At 55.9% G+C, this 23,459-nt stretch overlaps 2 protein-coding genes across 13 annotated transcripts in view; both read right to left on the minus strand.

Annotated features, from left to right (window-relative positions):
- Positions 1–5,443, minus strand: part of AFAP1 (actin filament associated protein 1) — a 144,526-nt gene extending 139,083 nt beyond the window's left edge. For all 4 annotated transcript variants that reach the window (XM_040625225.1, XM_040625223.1, XM_040625224.1 and 1 more), the window contains exon 1: positions 5,227–5,443. The gene's annotated coding sequence lies outside the window, so the exon portion shown is untranslated. The remainder of the gene's footprint in view (positions 1–5,226) is intronic.
- Positions 5,444–14,301: 8,858 nt separating this feature from the next.
- Positions 14,302–23,459, minus strand: part of ABLIM2 (actin binding LIM protein family member 2) — a 143,737-nt gene continuing 134,579 nt past the window's right edge. For 4 of the 9 annotated variants that reach the window (XM_040625373.1, XM_040625370.1, XM_040625371.1 and 1 more), the window contains one exon: positions 14,302–16,220. In XM_040625373.1, coding sequence (XP_040481307.1) covers positions 16,107–16,220 — 114 coding nt within the window. In that variant the 3' untranslated portion in view covers positions 14,302–16,106. The remainder of the gene's footprint in view (positions 16,221–23,459) is intronic. The other 5 variants (XM_040625377.1, XM_040625375.1, XM_040625376.1 and 2 more) reach the window with 2 other exon arrangements.

Below are 23,459 nucleotides of genomic sequence, written 5' to 3' on the forward strand. Positions count from 1 at the left end.
GGGGGGTGCTCAGAGGCACTGAGCAGTACGTAGAGAGGAAGAAAAGGCAGGAGGAAGAGAAAGAGACACCAGGAAGTACTGCGCAGTCTCCGGAGCAGGCTGGCCTGTGGAGGGGAAGGCCCGAGAAACCCTGGAGCTGAAAGCAGGTCCTCACTGATGCCCGCTGCTCACTTGTGCTGCGTAGTTCCGTTGTGAGCCGGCAAGTGCTTGCTGACCTCGACCTCAGACTGCCTATTGCCTGTTCCCAACTCAAGACAGGTCGCTCAGGAAGCGAAAGGTCAAGAAAGTGTGTTTTGTTAAAGGACCGTCCATGGGATCGCACAAACCTGGAGGTTAGTATGCTACACACGCGCCATCGTCTTGCTTACAAAGGATTAGTGGTGACTCGACATGATCTTTCCCCACAGTGCTGGAGTACCAAACAGCACTGGCCAATTAAAGGTAAAAAACAATCCGGAACGAAGTTGCCTGACATAGCTCACACTAAGGACCATCTGTACGTTAAACATCCAGAGATCTGAAGAACAACCTGGGTTCATTAAATTGTGCAGCATTTTTTGGAAAATCCTGGGCACCATATTTGGCAACATACAAATCGCACTACAGCCCCGATTCCATCTCATGCTCAGAACCACATCTTGAGCTACAGGGAAGAGGCATGACTGACAGCTAAATCCGTTCTACAGCTGAGGGAGCTGCAGCCCAAAGAAGCACTTGGGCTTCACGAAAGCCTTACTAGGCCCCAGTCTCTATCTAGTTCATGTCTCCTGTCCAAGAGAACCGAAGGACGTGGTCTGCACTGTACCACTTGTATTTACATCCTGCCAGCATCCAAAAAGATCTTGAGTGAGGTAGCCTGAGATAACAGGCACACACGGTGAGGACTTCAAAATTAAAAGGAGAGAAGAAAATCCATGTGGTGGGTGATATGAGGTATAGGGTAGAGGTTAGACTTGAACACTAAAGACTGAGTTTGAGGCAAATAATACGTAAAAGAAAAAGGTTATTTACAGAACATCACAATATTAAAAAAAAAAAAAAAAAGGAAACACCATCGGTCCTTGAAAGCGGGGTGAATGAGGCTTTGTGTTTGGGTCCCTGGCTGAGAGTGAGGGGTCCTCTCTTCCTTCAGTAAAGAACAGGAGAGGACAGCTTTGAAATGCAGAGTCCCAACTCCACCATCTCTATCCGCAGGCATTCCAATCCATGGGAGACACCTTTTCACTGGATCCATATAAAGACCCAGCCGGCTATGAATGAAGTGGTAATCTCGAAACAGAAAGAGCATTAACTAGCTAAGTTTCAGGGAGACTATCAATACATCCTAAGAAAACCACAAAGAAGATCCAGATGAGTTTCTGAGGGCCCCTCCTAAAATAAAATTGCGAACAAAACAAACCACACACAGCATGTAACAAAGCACTTTTTTTTTTTTTTAATTAGGAAAGGATGCAAACCAAAAAGAGGACAAAACTCCTACTGGGTTAAGTGAAAATCCTAATTCAGTGGCATCGCTACCAGACATCTTTTCCTATTTTTAATCCCTGTAATCATCCAAATAAGAATAGCACAGAACGGGGTGCCTGGGTGGCACAGCGGTTAAGCATCTGCCTTCGGCTCAGGGCGTGATCCCGGCGTTCTGGGATCGAGCCCCACATCAGACTCCTCCGCTATGAGCCTGCTTCTTCCTCTCCCACTCCCCTGCTTGGGTTCCCTCTCTCGCTGGCTGTCTCTATCTCTGTCAAATAAATAAATAAAATCTTTTAAAAAAAAAAAGAATAGCACAGAAAAATATGTATCCTTTCTACAGACAGACATGTGACTTTCAGGAAATCAAGCACACCAAATTCCCATCTTACTAGACAGATCAACTGGAGAGGAGATTAATAGTTTAAAGGATTAATTACTATATTCCCTAGAATTGGAGTTCCCTAATAGGCCATTTAACATAGGAAGTAAATTTTTTGCAAGCCACAATTTTAAACTGTGCTTTAAGCCATTATATAAAGTCACACACACCTACTCAAGGCCCTCTCCACATTCCACTTATTTCGGACTCCCCAAATTAAAATCTCTGTGAGAGACTGGGATATACAGAAGCCCACAGTTGGCTGCCTTCATATGACACTCAAAAGATCAACGAAATGCTCCAGACAAGAGTTCTTTTTTTTTTTTTTTAATTTTTTATTTATTTATTCGACAGAGATAGAGACAGCCAGCGAGAGAGGGAACACAAGCAGGGGGAGTGGGAGAGGAAGAAGCAGGCTCATAGCGGAGGAGCCTGATGTGGGGCTCGATCCCATAACGCTGGGATCACGCCCTGAGCTGAAGGCAGACGCTTAACCGCTGCGCCACCCAGGCGTCCCCAGACAAGAGTTCTGCACCCAATGACTTCATTAAGAAGAAGAGCAAACCAATCTGATAAGGTGCAGATGTTGCAAGGACAACATAATTATAAAGAATATGCAAGACAATATCAAAATGTTGCTTCAGTTTCCATCACAGACTCCTGCCTTAAATCTGAGACAAAGTATACACCCATGCAACCAAACTTTTTGAAGAAAAAGAAAAGAACTTCCACTTTTGAATCTATATTTTCAAAGATCTCCATTATTTACACACTCGTGCTAAGAGAGCTTTCCTCTGCTCCATTTGGTTAAAGGAATTAAAGGTTCAGGCCTAAGAAGATTCTTCCCCAGTTTAAGACTCTCAAAGGTGAAGAAAGTGAAGTCCAGAAGGGGTATCTTTGCAGGAACAAACAGGAACTTAATTGTGGCACCAGAACTGGACCGAGTGAATGCTAATCAAGTGACCCTGCACTCACTTGTGTGGCAAACACTAGGAAGGACCAACAAATATTATTCTAAGAACCCTTTGGAGAGTTGAAGAATTACAGAATGGTGAAGAAATAAATCACATGAAATATCTGGAACCATGGTATAGAAAAAAAAAACCCTCTCATTTAAATATGCCTCTTCTCAGCTCTGGATACAAACTGTGCCCATCTCTGTCAGAGCATTTAACACTATACCACAGCTAGCCACTCTGTCCTCGAAGACCATACACAGCTCGAGAGGGCAGGACAAAAGATTTCAGGGAAGGCTTCCAAGAGGAGGAGTCACCTAAACTGACAGGTAAGAATGGGTAAGAGGAGCTGGAAGGACAGCAGCTGCAGGTGGGGGAGATGGGAAGAGCTGAACACAGAGAAGGGTCTGCATGCTAAGTTTGGACTGTATAAAAGCAACAACTGCATTATTACATTTTCATCTGGTACGCCTGTGATTTATACACCATCTTGTTCACCAGCAATTTCAGTTTGGATATTAGAACTACTTCCGCCTATGCCTCAGTCTTCTTAGACCAGAACAAAACACTCCTCAAAGGAAAAGACTGTCTTGTTCAACTTTGCATTCCCCAGGGAGGAGAATCATCCCTGGGATATTATAAGTGTTTCCACTTATATTTAAGTGGCTGAAAGATAGAGACCCTGCAAGGTAGCATCAAGTCTTGACATCAGGCTGAAATCGGAGTTTCTCCATCCATAACCTCAACCCCCCCCATCCCTTTGTCAACTTGACCTCTAACTCTAACTGCCTTGGCCTCATTCCGTGGGTGTGGATTCTCCTCCTTCAAATGCATTTTCCAGCCCGCCAAATTCTTAGGAGAGTTTCTGGCTTTGAAGATTTTTTTCCCCCAATCCTAACGGAAGAAATCAAGAAGCGCAGGGCAGAAGGGCTCGGCTCCCTCCAATCAGAGCCTGCTCTCCTGCTGGAGCAGGAAATGGGGCGGCCTGACGCGCGGTCCGGGCGCGGTGACAGCCCCAGGCTCTCCCGGGACCCAGGGCCACGGAGAGGGGTGGGTTCCCAGAGAAGGGCAGCCCTGAGATACCGCTCCCCTTTCTGCTCATTTGGCAAAAAACAAAACAAAACAAAAAACAATGAAAGAGCAAGTCAGCTGTCCTACCCAGGCCAACTGTGCCCCCGCACCACCCGCTACACCCTGCCAGGCTCCAGTAACCGCACAAGGACCCCCTCACCACACAGACCACCATACACGCGCGCACGCGCGGTGCTGGGATCACACCCCTAGAAGCCCCAAGGCAGAAGAGGGACAGGGGCAGAGTCTCTCAACTTGCAGGGTGGCCAGGACACCACGAGCCCGGGTCCACGCAGGGCCATGGTTGGCAACGCATTCATTTAACCAGTCATGGGGATGGGGAGAGAAAGAAAGAGCCTCTCACTCTCAGGGTGACGAGGACCCCCACCATCGGAGTCCATGCAGTCATCCTGAATGAGACACAGTACCTGGTCACGCCATAGGGGTAGGGAAGACAGAACAGTCTCTCCGACTCGCAGGCTGTCTGGGATTCCCCACGCGCAACGGCCCACGCAGAGCTACCCTCACTGACACACTAAATCAGCCACACCATTGGGGGAGCGCGGACCGAGACAGTGCCCCTACTCTGAATGATCAGAAGCCCGCGCGCGCATTGACTCGCGGGTCCACGGAGGGTCGCAGCAGGCGCGGAGCCCCCTCGGTGCCCCCCAAGGCGGACACAATGCCCCGGCGCCTGGATGCGTGACGGCCCGGTCAGTCCTGGTTCCCATCCTACTAGCGCTCAGGGCGGCGGCCGCCACCTCGGGCAGCGACCCCCGCGGTGGCCCCGCTTGGACTTGCCACACCCGGCCCGGGGACCCCCGCCGCCCCGGGATCCCTGCCGCCTGGGACCTCCACCGACCCAGGACCCTCCACCAGCCCCGGGACCCCTGCCGCCTGTGACTCCGTCCGACCCCTGGACCTCCACCTAGCCCCGAAACCCTGCTCCGGTCCGCGGACCCCCACCGGACCGAGAACCTCGCCCAACTCGGGACCCCCGCCGGGCCCGGGACTCCTGCCACCTGGGACCTCCGCCAGGCCCAGACCGGCCGCTCGGCTCTGGGACCCCCGTCCAGCTTCTGGACCCCCACTAGCCCTGGCTCCTCGCCAGGCCCCGAACCCTGCCAGCCCCGGACCCCGGTCCAGCCCCTGGACCCCGTCTGGCCCCGGGACCCCAGTCCAGCCTCTGGACCCACACAGGTGCTGGCCCCTCCCCCAGTCCCGGACCCCGTCCGACCCCGAGACCCCAGTCTAGTCCCTGGACCCACACCAGCCCTAGCCCCTCGCCCGACCCCGGAACACTGTCCGTCCCGGACTCGGTCCGGCCCGGCCCCGCCGCCGCCGCCTCACCTCAGGCCACCGCCTCGGCAGCACTCGCTCCGGGCCGAACGAAACAGAGCCGAGCCGCGGGCGGAGCGGCGGCCGCCGCAACAATGGAGCCCCGGGGCGGGGCCGCCTCCGCCACCGCCTCAGCCGGACTCCGGCTCGGGATCGGACTTGAGCTCGGGCTCCGCGCGGAGTAGCAGCCGGCGCCAGGCTGCGGCCGGGCTGGAGCACCGCGCAGGCGCATACGCCCCGTCCGCGCCCCTTCGCTCCGCCCCCGGCGGCGCCCGGCGTTCGGGTCCCGCCCCCCGACCAATGGGGTGGGAGCCGCGCGCAGGGGGCGGAGCCCGGGAAACAAAGGAGGGGGCGGGGCCGCGCCGGGGCGGGGCTGCAGGACAGCTAGCGCCGGAGTCCGCGGCCCAAACCCGGAGGGCCGAGCGTATTGTCCGCTCGGAATCCGCTCAGCAGGCTATGCTCACCCCAAACCCCAAACTCAGGTTTGTAGGGCTGGCCTGCATTACAGAAAGGGTAACCGAGGCCCAAGGAACGAGATCAACTGCCGCCCCAAGTCACACAGTCTCCCTGTTCACTCATCCATCTTTTATTCATTCGACATTTTCACAGCACAGAGGATATGCTTTGGCATAGAGGCAAACCTGGCCCTCCCCCGCAGGACCAGAGATTTGTCAGGGTCACTTTAACGCCTGATAAAAGAGCCAGGAGCCAAGCTGCTGTCCTTTCCCACCTCAAAGCCTCTGTGGTTTTGCTCTTTTGCACCTGAAGTGCCCTCCTTTTCCCTCTGTCATCCCTGTGTATTCAAGAGCGGATCATCTTGAAAACCTCTGTCCTCCTTGTATTTGATCTTTCAGCATCATCTGACACACATTCTGGGTTTCTCTCTATGTCAGGAGCTACTCCTCAGGTCTCCAGGACCCATCCCCTGCTCTGCCCAGCCTCTACCTCTTGGGGTACCAGGGTAGCCCATGGCTGGGGCCAGATGCCCTTCTATCCGTCATGGACTCTCTTACCAGGGGATCTCATGCTCTTCCAGGCTACATACTATGGTGATCGCCAGGTCTCTGTCTCCAGCCCTGCCTGACCTCTCCCAGATCCCCAGCTGGTTGCCCACGGGGCATCTCAATCTTCTCGTGGCCAACACAAGTGCTTTATTCAACACCCCCCGGCCGGTCCTCTGCATTCTTCTTGTGCTCAGTAAATGGCCTTCATCCACACAGTTGCTCAGGCTAAAATCTGAAATCCATCCTTGGGTGCTTTATGTCCCTTGCTCCCTGATGCCATCCGTCTCTGCATTCCCACCTCCTTCACATCACCAGCGGGAATTTCCTGTCTCAGTGGCTCCCCCCACCACCACTCAGTGAAGTGTGACCTCTCCAGGACAAGGCAGGACTCTGACTCATTTCTGTGCACAGAGCAGAGCTTGGTGCTCTTAAGGTTCTCGGGATGGTGAGAGAATAGACGGATAAATGGATAAGGTCCCATTTCCCTGCACATGCAGACACACACACACACACACACACACACACACACACACACCACTGAAAGCCCGACTTTCAAACTGATTTGCCAAATAAATTCCTCCATGAATATAAGAAGCTTCCCTACTCCTCTCCAGTCAGGGCCCCACTGTGGTTTGGGGATGACATCAGAGAATAGGAAAATACCATCCCAGGGAGTAAAGTAGTTACTACAAAGGGTGGTCACTCCAGGCCGCAGACCTTTGCACATACTGCCCTCTGCCTGACACACTTTCTCCCTGTACAAGCCAACTCCTCCTGACCCTTCTGGCCTCTCCCTAAATGTCACTTTCCCCGGGAAGGCTTTGTAGCCACCCCGACACCAAGCACAACTGTGATAGACACGCCATCGAAAAGTCAGGCCCCCTATCATGCAGGCCCACAGATACAAATTCAGGCGTCAACCTGAAGAAGCTTGGGAGTGGATTCTTCCCGAGCAAAGCCTCCAAGGGAGGGCGCAGCCTGGCCAACAGGTTGAGTGAAGCCCAAGCAGAGGACCCAGCTAAAATGTACCCCAGAAACTGTTGAGACGTGCGAGCGTCATGTTAAGCTGCTACGTCTGTGGTTATTTCTCCTGAAACAATAAAAAACTAATACCAGGTCCCCTCCCCAGTACACACATTCACAGCACCCTGTACGTCCTGCTGGCCTGCATCACAATCACGCATATTTGTTTAAAGCCTCTCTCTTGCCACTAGCCCTGAAAGCCCCAAGAGAATAGGAATGGGACCGTCTTGCTCACCCTGTGCTCCAAATCTCAGCACAGTTCTGTTCCAGGGCAGTTGGTTGGAGACAGACCGATCAGTCAGCTTGTTGGCTGGCCCTACCGTCCTTTTCCAGCCCCTGCTCCCTGGCCATATTCCATCCTATAGACCTGAATTGTGTCTTGTCTTCCCAGCCTCCCTCACAGCCTGAGGTGGACATGTGACACCGTCCTGGCGAGTGAGACGCAGTGGAAGTTGGCTGAAAGGTTTCTAACAGTGGTGCCCTCGAGCCAATTTGGACCGGACCTTGAGAGCTGATTGTTCATTGTGTAAGAATTTTGCAAAGTCACTTCTGAAACACAGTCATCACTTAAAAATTAAATGATATAAAAAACTTATAATTAAAAATTATATTAAAAACAAAAATAAATATTCAAAATTCATTATTTCCTAGTTTTTTTTTTTACTAGAGTTTACAGTTATCTATACTATTGAGGATTTTACATTCTCTGTAACTGTATGATAGAAATACCATACAGTTTTGGGTTCCTGGCATCTCTTCCCGTAGCCGCAGCCAGCAACGCCCTGTTGGTAGCTTGAAATTCGATGTGGTAGGAGAATTCATAGCACAGAAATTGGTAACGACTCTAGATCGGGACTTTCTTCCTTGCTCCCATCCCCCAGAAAGCCAGGAATTGAGAATTTACCAGCACACCTGAATTTCCAGGGAAGGCTTTCCTCTTCAGGAAGAGGAGTCAACACAGCTGATGCTGGCTTTTCTCGGCGGCAGAGATCATTACTTTTGGATGCACATGTGATATCCGGATCCATAGCAGCCGCTTTACAACCAGGGGCAAAGTCAGAATCAGAGAGATTCTGACCCTTGCACCCTTGAGCCACTGAATCAAGACAAGGAATCACCTACCTCCAGATTCTCTGTGAGGTAGGAAAAAGCAAATCCCTTGTTGTGTAAGCCAGTGTTAGTCAATTTTTCTGTTACAGACAGAATTCCTAACGGACATGTAGAGGCATTCAACGAATGTCTGTCCCATGGAGAAACTCACCTTGACTCTCTTTCCTCATCAGTGGCCATGCTATTTGGGCTCCACGTTCACTGACACACCACCAGCCACCACCCAGTTCAGGTGGGCTGCGCAGCTCTGACCAGTAGAAAGGTTTTTCCCTTATGAAAATCAATGTTGGGACCTCTTGGCACCTCAAAAAATGAGCCCCGCCCCTGTTTGCCCCACAGTCCTCCTGATGTAAAGAGAGCATTCATTCAATAGGAAAATAAATCAGGGTTCATTGACCCCAAAGGTGGACCAACACTCTTTGCAGAAACTCCTGACCTGGTTTGATACTGTGAAGGGCTCCTTGGTGGGGTTTGTGACCTGAGACCTCTTTCCAGACTCTTCCAGTGACATGTCTTTCGAGGAAAAACGCAATTACAAACTACTTATACGCCACGGTAAGCTCCATTTCCATGACGCCTCTAACTCAGTCTTCCTAGATTTGGGGCCGAGAGGGACAAAGAGCATTCGTGGCAGCGGGGCCCTGTTTCGGAGGTGATGTCAGTTCAGCAAAGTCTTGAAAGCTGACAGCCAGCTGCTCCAGCCACCTGTGGCCATGTAACAGGTTACCCCCAAGCCCAGCAGCTTAAAACAATGGCCATGTGTCATCTCTTGTTCTGTAGGGGGCAGCCACCCATCACAGCTGGACTGGGTGCCTCCGCCTCCAGGTGACCCACAAGGCTGCCATCCAGCTGTTGGCCGGGGCCATGGTCTCACGGGAAGGCTTGGCCGGGGATGTTCTGTCTCCAAGCTCACTCGTACAGCTGTTCGCGCCCCCCCCCCCACGGCAACTTGCATGGCGGCTGACTTTTCTCAGAGCAAGGGAATGTTTTGTACTCAAATGTTTTGTACCCAATACCACAGCTGCTGAAAACCAATGATCTTAAAAATAAAATCTTAAAAGCAGACATAGAGGGGTACCTGGGGGGCTCAGTGGGTGAAGCATCTGCCTTCTGCTCAGGTCATGATCTCAGGGTCCTGGGATCCAGCCCTGCGTTGGGCTCCCTGCTCAGCGAGGAGACTGCTTCTGCCTCTGCCCTCTGCTCCTTCTCTCTCTCTCACTCACTCCCTCTCTCTAATAAAGTCTTTTTAAAAATTTAAAAAATGATTTTTTAAAAAGCCGCCATATAAAGCAAACATCATATTCTGGTGAATAACAATAAGAATGAGAGATGACTTCTTACCAGAAATAAGTGAAGTTGAAAGACGGTGAGACCATCTTACAATGTTGAAAGAAAAAGGAAAAAAAACCTGTCAATCCATCTCTTCCAAAACCTACCAGCACTTCCGTGCACTGGCCGCGGTCCGCACCCACTGCCGGCTGCCTCCGCCCCACGCAGCTTGGTCTCACCCGACCGCATCTCACCTCACCCTCTGCTCTGTTAGTGACCCTCTCTCCTCTTGAAGCCTCAGCTCCACCACACCCTCCTGGCTCCCCTCCCTGTTGTGCCGCCCTCCTCGGTCGCCTCTGTCCTCCGTTCTTCCTCTGCCAGATGCAGGAAGGCCAAGTGCTCAGAACGCCAGTGTCCCCCTGGGTCTGCCCTACTACTTCTGCACTGTCCCTAGGGACGGCTCATATTCTGCTGAAACCGGAAACATCCTGCCGGGCGCCTCCCCCTGGGCAGCACATGGGCACCCCATCCATGACAGGCAGCAGCTCGACCCTGCCTTCCACACCCCACACCCGCTGTTCCTCTTAGGTTTCGTCACTCATGAGTGGCTCCAGCATCTGTCCCAATGCCTGCCAGGGAGCAGGGTCCCTCCCTCTCCCCCATCCCCCACCCCCAGCTGCCAGGTCCTGCTGGCTCTCTTTCTGGAATCCACCGCCCCCCTCCCCGCCGGCCTTTGCAGCTGTCACCAGAATTATGGTGAAAGCATCCCTATTAGTCTCCGTCTCCCAGGCCTGGCCCCTCCAACCCCTCCTCCATGGGATAGCCCATGGCAAAGAAGCTTTGAGAGCAAACCTCACAATTCCTTTCCCAGAGAAAAGCACATGGGTTGGTCTGGAAAGCCACTGGAAGGGAAGGTTACAGGCGGCTATAGGCCCTGGGTGGATGGGCTGAGGCAGAGAAACAGCTATCTTGCTCTGAACAAGAATGGACTGGCAGGTGTGTTGGGAGCACCCAGAGAAGGGGGTGACCCAGTGCCCAGAAGCTGACCCCTTGATTGTAAGACAACTAATGCTGCCCGGTAGCAGAGCTGGGTGAAGCCATAGCTGGTCAGCATTGAATGAGAAGAAGATACAGATGGAATGGCCTTACCCCCCAAAAGTGATGGGAGATACCTCCCCACTCCTCATGGTGCTAGGGGCTCTCTTTGGTCTATGGGAGAATATCCGAGCCCAGAGAGTGACCATAAACCCCAACTGAAAGGCTGCCCCTTTAGCTTCTTCTCTAGAGCAGAAAAACTCTTGGAGACATTTGAAGGACCACCAAGCGCTTAGTGCAGGGAAGGTAAGATAGCATTCAGGCAGGTGAGAGGCACCCCTCGACCGGCAGCCTTGTCTCCAAAGCCTCATAGGACTTGTAGGGAGCGTCTGAACCAGAGGGCAATACTGGGGGGCAGCAAAGTGGGTTCCTGGCAGCCCTCACATGCCTGAGTCCTTGACATGCTGAGGGCCAGGACTGCAGGCAGGCAGACCACGGGGTCTGTGCATGCTCAGAATTGCTGGTGTCAGGGGTCCTGTCAGGAGCCAGCCTGGAGCTGGTGACCCAGGGCAGCTGGAAAAAGACCCCCTCGAGGAAGGGTGGGCCAGATGGAGCCCAAGGCAGAAGGACAATGGCAGCAGCGATTGCAGACAGGATGGAGGGTGTGGCCACTTTTCCCCCAGTTCAGGGTCCCTCTCTCCTGCCAGGGGGTCTCAGGAGAGAGCTGCAGGTCCCCGCAGACCAGCAGCTTCCTGTGGGCACTCCAGACAAATCCATCATGAGATGCAGAAAGTGTTTTCCGTAGGCTAGAGAGAGCAAGAGCCTATCCCAATGCTTCTAGGATAGACAGCGGGGCTTCGACCATGGGGTAGGGCTCCTGCCTTATCGCAGGAGCAGCGGTGGTGATCACCCATCCACCTTCCACAGCCCCGGAGGCTTATGTCAGACAGTTGTGTTTGCTCCTGGGCTGGCTGTAAGAGTAACACCTTTCTACCTGCCGTAGGTTAGGCTGGAGTGTGGGGTGGAAAGAGGGGCATCCCCAGAAGTAGACTCAGAAATCAGGACTGAGGACAAGCCACTTAAGTGGAAGGAGATGCCAGGAAGCACCGGGGCAGAGGAAGGAAGGTCGGGGAGAGAAGGGAAGGAGCCCAGGGAAGTGTGTCGGTGAGCAAGTGGCCGTGGTGAGTAGCAGGGGCTCAATCCCAGGGGAGGTGAGCTCGGAGTTGTCCCAGTCAGTGCGGGAAGACCTGGGAAGGCTCCCTGGTTGAGAGCTGCTCCCAGAGCTGCATTTACTCCCTGACGTTCTGGTCCTGCCCCTCACGCAGGCAGAGCAGATCCCGCGGCCGGAGACGCAGATGTTTGCACACAAGGTCGATGTGTTATACAGAAATGGTGTGTGCCAAGCAGCTCGAGGCAGGGCATGGCAGCATTTCCCCAACGGAGGGTACAGGTAGTTATGAGCTGATGGGGAAAGTGTCCTAACCCAGGTAGAACCAGGCTACTGCGGAGCACAGAGAAGGGAACGCGCCCCACCCCAGCCACACCAGGCAGCTCCTGGAGGCAGCAGACAGCTTCCTGTCCTCTCACCTTGACGTGAGCTGTGTCCTCGGCCTGCAATGCTCCTTCCATCTTTCTCACTCTGACTCCCGCTCACCCTTCTGGACTCAGCCCTAGTGGCGCTCGGTGTAGAAAGCCTTCCCCGCCACCCCACCTGCTCCCGGCTAGGCTCCTGCCCACACTCTCCCAGAGCTCACCGCCCGCACTGCCATGGCCTGGTCCTTGACCGTCTTGTATCAGTCAGATGCACTGTTACAAAATACCACGGACTGAGGGCTTAAACAACGATAATTTATCCCTCACAGTTCCGGAACCTGGGAAGTCAGAGATCATCTGCCAGCAAATTCGGTTTCTAGTGAGAGCTCTCTTCTTGGCTTGTAGATGCCCACCTTCTCGCTATTTCCTCACATGGCCTTTTAGGAAACTTTCTTCCTCTTCTTATAAGGCACCTGCCCTATCAGATCAGGGCCCCACCTTATGACTTCATTTAACCATAATTACCTCCTTCCAGACCCCATCTCTAAATGTAGTCACACTGGGGGTTAGGGCTTCATTGGGTGGTCTTGTGAGGAACACAATTCACAGTACATTTCCCCCATGGGTGTGCGATCCATTCTTGAGGTCAGGGACAGTGTCTTTTTCATCTCTGTTTTGTTATGCATGCCCAGCTCAGTAAATATTTGTGGATGAACTAGGCTATCTGGATGGAAAGAAGAGTGCTAACAGGTTGGGGAGAGGGTCATATCATGGAAGTCTTTGGAGAAGATGCTCCACTGGGTATTGAAGGGTGAGTAGGAGGGGGCATTGCTGGCCGGGGCATTCCAGGCGGAGGAAAGAGCCTTTGGAAAGGGTGACCGTGTGTGGGAGGAAAGTGGGAGGTGCTGCTTAAGAAACAAGAGAAAGCGGGGAAGAGGAAGGAAGAGACTGTGGAGGGAGTCGGTGGCCAGGTGATACCCGTGAAAGAGGCAGGGAGCAGCCACGGAGGTCTCCCCCAGGGAGGTCTTCCAGGCAGGGGCTGGCGTGGGCAAGTGTGTGCTACGGATACATTGCCGTGGGCTCTTGAGCACAGAATGGACCAGGGTGAATGATGGGGCACATTTTGTTAGAATAGAGAGATGTTTGGGGAACAGAGGCGGGAAGAGCTGTCAGCAGGCAGGGCTGCTAAAGGGAGCTCTCAGGAATGACGTTCAGCTGAGGAAGGCTCCTTGGACCTCGGGATTCAGGCAGAAGAAAAGGGAGCCTCTATTATTCATGAAAGCTAATTCAGTAATAGCCAGGCAGCTCTGGGGGCCACCAGGGCAGTGCTGATGTCCTTTCTTGTTAAATTTGCAGGAAGTGTGCTGGCTAGGGCTGCGCTCCTCCCAGGAAGGGGTGTGCTGGGTCGCAACCACAGGTGGGGTCGGGGAGGGGGAGACAAGGGCAATGGGAACTAGTTCTGCAACAATCTGGCTTTCACTTATGGGGTAGATGGCTTTCGCCTCTGGAGGGCAGCCCAGAAACTAAGGACCAGCCTGCTGTCAGCACAGTGTCCAGTCGGGCCCCCGTCTCATTACCAAATATCCCGACCTCATCCCCTGGTTGCAGAGCACGGTTCAGCCCTCGAGGCTTTACAGGTGGTGGAGGAAAGAGTCACTAGACCGAGGCCAGTGTGGGGACGGCAGGTGGGCGCCGTGAATCCTGGCATAGGCAGGGTGCAGATTTCCTAAAGAGCCAGGGAGGGGCTTGTCTGGCGTGGGAACGTCTGAGCTGAACCGAGAAGAGAGAGAGGGGCGTCGCCTGGGAGGGAGGAGAGCACGTGCAAAGGCTTGAGACTTGCTGCCTTAGGGAACTCAAAGATAGTGCTCGTGGCTGTGACATACGGGACAGACCCCAAGACCTGGTGCGGAGCGGGCTGCTGCGTGGGGGCCCTGGCTGTCGGCTGGGAATGGCCTGCCCGGGAGCTGTGGTGTCCGTCCAGGGAGGGGTGAGGGCGGACTCAGTGTGGTCAGGGTGACCCCGTGCCCTGGTCTGCCTGGGACGGGCCAGGGGCACACCTGTGTCCCAGAGCCACCCCGGTCAGAGTACCAGCTTTGGGTATGCTTTCTGCAGACGCCCTCCCCAGGCGCCACCAGCAGAAGGGGTCCGTGCGCTGAGAAATGACACACATCGATGAGAAGTGGCTTTCACCTTCACACGTTAGGGTACACCACCCTTTATTTTTCCAGGTTCCCCTGGGAGCTGGCAGGACATTGCACTAATGAGAAAACGGGGGTTTCCAGTTGCTTGGGCCTCAGACTGCGAAGGGGAAGGAAGCGCAGTAGGTGCTGGAAACACGCCTCCCCACCCAAGCCGGGCTGGCGGGAAGCCGGTGCGTGATGGGGTGCGTGGCGGGGCCGGAAGCATCTGAGTCACACCGACTCACAGACGGGACGGCCAGGACACACAGAAAGACACAGCTCCATAGAAGACAGGGAACCAGACTTCAGTGACACCTTCCCAGTGTTTTGTAAACCTCTCAGCCCACGTTACAAGCATCCTGTGACAGGCACCAGCCCTACCTGCACCTAACAACAGACAGGGACACCTTTCAGTGGGGGCCCAGCCTTCTGCTGCGGGACCCTGTGCTGACCTTGCAGGCCAGAGGAGGGTGGCAGCTCCCTCCTCCTTCCCCAGCGGCCAGGTGCCTGTCTCAGGACCACACACGCATGCACGAGGCTTCGCCCGGGGGGGCTATGTTTCACCGCGGGAAAGACGGACTCACCAAGGGCTACGGTGGGTATTAGGCTGGGTGCGTGGAAATCCTTTATTCTGGGGCTTTGGCCATCAGAAGGGGATGTTCTCCCTCCAAGATGTGGAGAGTAACAGCGAGGCAGACAGTGGTGGCTACATGTCACACATACTTACGAAGAGCATTACATGGGCGTTACATGGGCGTTACGTGGGCGAGGGCTGCCCTTAAGGACACCCGTGTGACAGGTGAAAAAGGAAAAAAAATGGAAAGAAAGATGACAAGGAGCCCTTGGTGTTAGGAGCACACCAAGGAGCAAAAACACACAGATCCAAACAGTGGAGAATAAGGCTGGAGGCTCTCCCCTTCCGTGGGACCATAAAATGGAATTCTATATATGTCATCTTATGTTTAAGTAGGCTATGCTCTTTAATAAAATAAAAACTTCTGTGTTACTTTAAAGATATCATTTAGGCATCTAGGGGATGATTTGGAAGAAAAATGCAGTGCACGGAGGACCCTGGCTGAAGGTACCCTGTCAGGCGGACGTTTGTCCCTAAACACAGACTCGTCAAAAGCACTGCAAGAATCATGCACCCGCATTTGCCTTCGTGCAGCCCGGGGTGCTGTTCGGCACTCGCCCTGGCCTGGCCTCTCTGTGCGTGAGACCGTGCCTGCCCAGGGCCGAGCAAGGGGGTAGGGGTGAGCAGCCACTGGGAGCCAGGTGCCCATCCCCCCACGATCGTGTCAGCGACTGTCATTGACCAACCTCCCCAACTCCCAAGTCAAGGCCCCTCTGCACCCCCAGGGCCTAGTGCGGGGAGCCGGGCACTGCACAGGGGTCGGGAAGGTGGGCTGCATGTCGTGGAAATGTTCCTTGATCTCCTGGGACAGCTACTTCGCAGAATCTCCCTGATGCCAAGCAACAGCGGGGAAGGAGCAGTGCAAAGCAAGGCTCTGGGCTCTGGGCTCTGAACCGGGGGCAGGAGAGTCGCAGGCAGAAACAGAGCTCTGGGACCGCCTCCTGCCCCAGCCTCCAGCCCACCCCTCTCCAGGGGCCCACCACCCGCCCCCCCGAGGACACAGAGAAGCCAGAGCCAGGTGCAGTAGGAGGGGTTTTCGTGGTTCTCGCCAGGCGTCTCGTGCTCAGCTGCTGGCACGCGCGTGGTCACACACACGGGTGGCCATCAAAACAATAGGGCTTTCTTCTTGAGGTCATTCCTCTTCCAGAGGGCCAGGCGGTCAAACTCTTCCACGCTCATCCCAAACACTTCCTGGAAGTCCTCGGGCGACAGGTGCCTCTGCAAACAAACAAGAACCCAGAGAGGAGCAGTGAGGAGCTCTGCAGCGCGCGCCGCCGGGCCAGCTCCGGGCTACTGGGCTGTCCAGACGCCCAGGAGGCCGTGGGCTCCCCTGCGTGCCCGGGGCCTTCCAGATCCTGGTGTTCCCTCTGCATCCCTGCAGTTCCCACATTGCAGCACATATCACCGAACCTGGAGAAGGAGCCTCGGTTAGGGGCCCGACTGAACGGGGCTCCAGAACGTACCCGCACGCCCCTGGGCACACCGGCGTGATTCACAGCGGCCAAAACAGGGAAACGACCAGCCGCCCACGCACAGACGAAGCGCGGTGGAGTGTCGCCCAGCTGCGAGAAGGAGGAAGGCCTGACGTGCGCAGCAGCTCGGACGTGGCGTGCGACAGAAGGGCCCGTGACGGAGGCCAGACTCAAAAGGCCACAGAGCGTGTGATTCCGTTTCTGCGGAGCTTCCAGAAGGGGCAAAGCCACAGGCACCGGGAGCGGAGAAGCGGCTGCCAGGGCTGGGGATGGACGGAAGGGGGCACCGACTGCTCGATGGGGCAGCATTTCCTTTCGGGGGCGTGAAAATGTTCCAGAACTCAACCGAGGAGGTGGTCGCACAACGTGGGCTAAAGGCCACAGGCTTCTCAACGGGAAAGTGGCCCACAGGGTGGGTTTGATGGGAACTCGACGATCAAGGAAAACAATTCTTGCCCCCAAAATGTGGTTTCTTTGACTGTAAAAACTACGCATAGTAAAGGTCGTGGTGGTCCAGAGATACGGAGGTGAAGACACAGGTGAGCCACAAAAAGCTTAGACACCCATCGTTACCGTTCATGCGTTCACAGAGATCCCCAAATCCGTGTGGCAGGCGGTGGGTTCTGGAGCCCGGTTGTTGGCATGACCCGGAGGAGGGAACGCAGGACACCCTCACTCTCGTGTGCACCACTGAAGGCTCCTAGTTGAACCTGGGCCCAGAGTACTCAGCATGTGCGTGTGTGCACACACATGGCCACACATATATACGGACATACACAGACGCCGACACAGAGACACACACATATACACGGACACAACAGACACAGACACAGAGACACACACATATACACGGACACAACAGACACAGACACAGAGACACACACACATAGACATGGACACACACATGCACAGACACACAGAGACACACACACACTGACACAGGGACACACACACATACACACACACACACACACACGCAAACACCCCGTCCAGCGAGTCTCCGCCAGGAATGGGCCGCCAGCTGCCATCTTGTGCTTGCTTGCACATGGGGAGAGATCCCGGCGCTCATCAGAAATGAACCATCAGTGCGGCGTGGATGCCGACGTGCCGAGGAGTCCACGGCCAGTCCACGGAGACACGGAATTGTTATCGGACAATAGCACCCCACTTCCAGGTACCAAATCACAACCTTCCCAATCACTGTGGGGCAATCGAGATGTGAAGACAGGAAGATAAGAGGAAAACTGTTTCCACTGCTCTCAGCACCGACTGGCGGCCTGGCTGCGCCGGGGGCACAGGCCCCTGGGAGACTGAACGGACATGCAGTGGATCCAGGGACCGTCCAGAGCCCGAAGCCGGCGCGGGGGCAGGCGTCCTGCCTTCTCCATGCTGTCCTCAGCAGACAAGCATGGGAGGTCTGAGGTGACCCGAAAGGCAACCACAGGTGTTCCTACAGAGCAGACAGGGATCCCCACGCTGAGCGGTTTAAGGGGGTAGCCACCTTGGGGATACGAAGGAGGGAGACAAGGGGAGAGCCATGGTATCCCAGAGGTGGGGAGGACGGTGCCGAGGGGTGACTATACGTTCAAGCCGGGGAGTCCCCCCAGCCAGGGCAAGGGGGCCGGTGGCAGCTGGGAGCCCTGCCAGGGGAGCCGGGGGGGGGCACTTGAGGAGCCGCAGAGCCCTGTCACTGCAGGTCCCACACAGCCCACCTGCACTCTTGGGACCAAGATGCTGCCACCAGAAGCCCACTCCAGGGCAGGGAAGACAGGGGTGGGATTAGAAGAGAGAGGGAAGGATGCTACCTGGGGTCCCAGCTGAGTTCCCAGCCCCACAGGCCTTGCCAATTACCTGGGGCGCTTGTCAGAGCTGACAATGCTGGGCCCACAGAGACCGGCCAAGGTGGGGTTAGCGCGCACGCCTCCCAGAGCCGATGATGGTAGCTAGGTCTGGGAATGCTTGGGGTAAGGGGAAGTCCTAGAGGCCAGCGGGGACTGCCAACCTCATCTGCAGAGCAAGAAGAGAATTTAGCTGCCTGAGGACTCTGGAGGGCCAGGCAAGTGTCAGATGAGGAATCTCTTCACCACCCCCCTCTCCCCACCCCGGCTCTAGCTGCGTGATCTGAAGTGTCAGAGCTCGTCCCGATGGGTCTCCACTGCCACCTAGTTGAGAAGGAGCTGGGGGCCCTGTTCAGGTTGGCATTCAAGATAAACTCGTTCAAGGTCATGTGTAGACTCAGGAGCCCTCCTTCAGCCTGTGCCCCGTAGCAGGTGGGGCACGTGGGGTACAGCTGACCCCAGTCGCTGCAGCCAGCTTTCTGACCCGGGGCCCATTCCCCGGCCCTGGCTCCTGAGGCTCCCCAGGAGGCGGGGCATCCTGACCCCCAGAAGCCCGTCAAGGTCAGGCAGCCGACCTCCTTCCTGAGCCGGCAGGGAGGAAGCCCAGGCTGTGGCGCCTTGTAGAGGGTGGGTTGGCCTCATTCGGGCACAGCCTCACTCCTGGGGTGCGCTGGGCTCCCCAAGAAGTGCCCCTGGGGAGGAGGCCACTTCTGCAGCATGGCAGGGACCTACATGCTTTGCCGGGGGTGTGCTCACATACGACCTCCCAGAGCAGCATGCAAAGACCTCCGGGCCTACCGGGCTTCCGGCCGCGGCTCCAGCCCGGTCCTGCTGTGCTGCGTGACCTGACCTCAGTTATGATTCTGGAAAGTGGGAATAAGCACGTCTCTGCCTGCATCCGCTCTTCTACCCTCAGAACGCCAGCCCCTCTTCGTGTGTCCAGGCAGCTCCTGCTCACTGCTCAGACCCGGCCGTGGATCTCGGCTCCTCCAGGAAGCCTCTCCTGACTGCACCCTCACTGCAGCCTCCCAGAGCCCCCAGGCCTCTTTCTCACACCAGCCCCAGTCTCAAGCTGCCAACGCGAGGTCACCGAGGGCAGAGCTGGGCAGAGGGCCTAGTAGCACACAGCCCCAGAACGCTCCCCCCGTACAGGTGCGGTCAGCATTCGCAACCTCGACAGCGTGGATGGTCGTAACCGTAGTAGAGGAGTTAGGGCCGACTGAGTAGTCAGTACCTTTGCTTTGAATATAACTTATGTCATTGAAAGTTTACTTAATTTTCAGCAGTGGCTGGGTTTAATGACCAGCATGCAAAACTCCGGAAATGTAGCAGGAGGAGCAGCCCTACAGCCGCTGAGAGGCCTGAGCTGTGGTTCCCGAGGTCACGGGCACCCTGGGCAGGGACAGGGGACTCCTACGCCTGTGCCCCGGAACCAGCGCGGGGCACTCGCAGGCGCTAGTGGGCTGCAGGACTGCCGGCGCTGGCCGTGTGGAGGCTGAGCTCGGCCCCTGCTCTCTGCCTCTCCTCTAGTCACTGCGGGGGGCGAGGGGGTGCTGGGACACAGGACTAAACCTGATCCGGCTGCCCTCACCCCACGGAGATGTCACTCAGGTGGGGTGGCAGCTCAGAAAGCACTTTGGTCCCTGTGAGGGCTGCGGGACCAGGAATGATGCAGGAGGACCTCGTCAAGGGGACACTGGTGACCCAGAAGCCTCATTGCCTTATAAAGCATGAACGATCTTTCTACCAGCATCTTAAGGCCAGAAGGTTGTTCTCTAAGGGAAATGAATCTCTGACTTCACGCTGCGATGGGACCCATCGGTGGAAGCTTCCTGAACGTGTGACTCATAAGGACTGGCCACCAGCTCGCGCAGGAGCTCATCGGAGGAGCCGCCCCGACCCCCGACGTGCACACTCCTTCTCCCGTTGGGCTCACACGGAGAGGAGGGCAGTGAGTGGTCGGTGTGTGAGGCACAGGGCACTCCCACAGTCAGCTCCTTCGTGCAAGGCTGCAGACCCAGCTGCAGACATGGGACACCCCGGTATGACGCAGCCCACAAAGAGCACATTGGAACCCCAGACTCTGCCTGGGGGCCCAGGGAGCTTCCTAAGGAGCCAGACCTGCTGCGTGCCCCTGCAGCGTTCCCAGACCCTTGTGAGGGCAGGTGCACAGAGCTTCCCTTGCAAGAAGGGCTCAACGCAGGCCTGCCGGCCCTGAGGCCTGGCCATCCACATATCCCTTTGGTGGCAGAAATCCCGAACTTTAGCTGGGTGACACTGGTGAAGTGGCCCATCCTGATAGAAACACATCATTCATACAGTCTTGGTGCCCAGTGTCAGGGAGCTCCGTGGACATTGTGAGGCCCACGTCAGGGTCCCGGTTAGGGATGTAAACCCCACAATTCTCCTGCACCGACTGAGGACCACGGGCCAGGCTGGAATGAGAGCCTTCGCCGCATCACCATCCTCACATCCTGAGATCCTCCTCATTTTATGGCCCCAGGAAACCCTGGCTCATAGAGGTCATGGGTCTCACCCAAGGTCACACAGCCAAGAAGACACAGAGCCAGACCAGGAAGCCTGGAGAAGCCTGGAGGGGCCCAGTGGCCGGAGAGCCCCCTCGGGGCCATGCTGCCTCTGCACCAGGCTGGGACCAGCCTGTCCCTCCCCCGGCCTTCACCCTGCAGGGCACTTCCAACAGCCCCTCACTTCTCCAAGCTCAGCTGTGCTCCTGGGAGGGACCCTCACCTGCTCCTTCCACCCAGCCCACTAGGCACTGCTGGGTCCTGTACTGGTGTGGGATGTGCCAGGGTGGGGCTCAGGCCCAGGCCTGCTCAGCCTGCCTCTCCTGGGCCAGCGAGGGGCCACTTTTCTCTGGAGGACTGGGCTCCATGGTGCAGCCCTACTCGCTCACACGGCTTAGCCTGCGAGAAGAGGGGGCCTGCTGCAGAGCAAGTCCCACTGAGTGGGGCCACACTCTGAAGCTTCAGCCCCTTAGCCCGAGGCCCCTGCTAATGACATCATCGTATCATGGCATCACCGTCACTACGACATCACTGTCATCACGACATCACCGTCATCACGACATCATCACATTATGGTATCATCATCACATCATCGTCATCAAGATATCACCAATACAACGTTATCATCATCACAACGACGTCATCATCAGCATGGCATCATTATCGTTGCATCATGGCATCGTGGTGCCCACAACATCACTGTCACAATGACATCACTGTCAACATGACAATGGCCACTGCCATTTGTGGAGTGTTGGCCTGTGCCTGGGGAGAGCTGGGAGCACTCCGCATGCAGTCACGTGACCTCTCCCAGAGCCCGTGTGGTAAGGAGGGGACGCAGGCTGTGCCAGATGGAGTGACGTGGCCGTCAGGTGCTTTGAGGCCCTGCATCACCATCATGTGTCCTTGCCCACCTCTCCTGCCACGACTCTGCTCTGTGGTGGGTTCTAGAACATGCCAGGCTCTTTGCCACCCCAAGGCCTGCAATGTTCTTTCACTTCGCACATGGCTTTTCCTCATCCTCTATGTCCCAGCTCAAATGCCCCTCCTCCAGGGGACCCTCCTGGGTTGCCTTGGCCAATCAGGCCCCTGCTGACCTGGTCATTGCTGACCTCATCCAGCTCCCAGCTCCATGAGGGTGGGCACAGGCCTGCCAGTTCAGCCTGGTCTCCCACCCTCCTCCAGGGACAATCTCTGTTGGCCATGTGTACCCCGGAATCCAAATCTCTGTTCCCATGTCCCTGTCATACTGCCTTCCAGCTTCCCCCCTCTCCATGTGGTCTGCTTCTGTCTGTCTACCTTCCTCTCCCCTGTGGTTCCTTCCTCCCTCCCATCCTCCACCCTGAAATCCCTGCCACTTGGCCTGGCCTGGGAGGACTGCTCATGCTCAGACCTGGAAGCCCCCGAAGTGCTGGATTCTCTGCGGCCCCGTCTCTCAGAGGCTCCCAGACCCTTGCACTGGGCACACACTGGGCCGCTGTCATCAGTCTATCAGATTCTCACCAGACCAGTTGGATGAGTTTAAACAAAGGACATGTTCTCAACTACAGGATCCTTTTTTTTTCAGGCACATTCTGACTTGGGTTCTTACTGTTGGAGCAAACTCAGGGGTGCATTTAGCCTCAAGGTCTGGTGGGGACAGTCCAGAAGCCACAAGACGCCTCTGCAAGGGGCTGCTCCCTGAGCTGTGCAGACCTGAGCACTTGCAAACCCTGGATGTGTCGGGTCTGGAGGGCCCTCCAGGGACTCCCTGGGCCAGGCCCCCAGGCCCCTTTTGTTCTCATTCACTCGTTTGCTTCCCACGGCGGCCGCCCTCTCTGTGCCAGCCTCGCCAGGTGTGGTACCCAGCTGTGTGGCCAAACACTAGTCTAGGGGCTGCCAGACTTGTGTAGATGGGGTTCCCGTTAGTAAAGCTTAGTCTCGGTACCGAAGGGGCCTCACCAATCTGCGGGAGGCCTTATGAGCAAAACCGGCCGCTTCCCGGGAAAGAAATTCTTCTTCGAAGCATCAGCTCCGGCCTGCGTCTCCAGCCCGCCAGCCTGCCCGCCAGGTTTCAGACCTGCCTGCCCCCACAGCAACGTGAGCCAATTCCTGAAAATACGTCCATGTCTGTGTTGTCTGCCTCTTCACCTGTTTATCTCCTACTGGCTCTGTCTCTCCGGAGGCTTGGCTGGGACAGCGTCCTAGCTACAGAGCAGAATGTCCCTGGGTGTGCACTGACGAGCCGGGGCACAGCAGACGGTCATCCTGAACAATGTGTGACCCCCCCGCATCAGGATGCCGCCCTCGCACGGCGAGAGACTGATGCATGGGCGGCATGGTGATGTCTTCCGGCAAGGGCCGCGCAGAGATGTGCCGGGAGTGGCCTCAGGATATCTGATTCTGCCCAGCGACAGTCAAGACTCCTTCTGCTCCTGGAAGCAGACCCTTGGAGGGTAACCATCAAATGCAGCAAGGGCCTGAGACCTTCCAACGCATGAGGCCCTCAGGTCCTGTGGCCAGGAGCCAGGGCCCACACCCTCTAGGACAGAGAGCCCTGGATCTCAGGAATGGCACTCAGCCAGGCCCCCGATGGCTCTCCCAGAAAGTCTGCCTGCCCACTGGGGTCACATGCTTCATCTG

The sequence above is a fragment of the Ursus maritimus genome, unplaced genomic scaffold (assembly GCF_017311325.1).
Source record: "Ursus maritimus isolate PB19 unplaced genomic scaffold, ASM1731132v1 scaffold_8, whole genome shotgun sequence".
Lineage (NCBI taxonomy): Eukaryota > Metazoa > Chordata > Mammalia > Carnivora > Ursidae > Ursus > Ursus maritimus.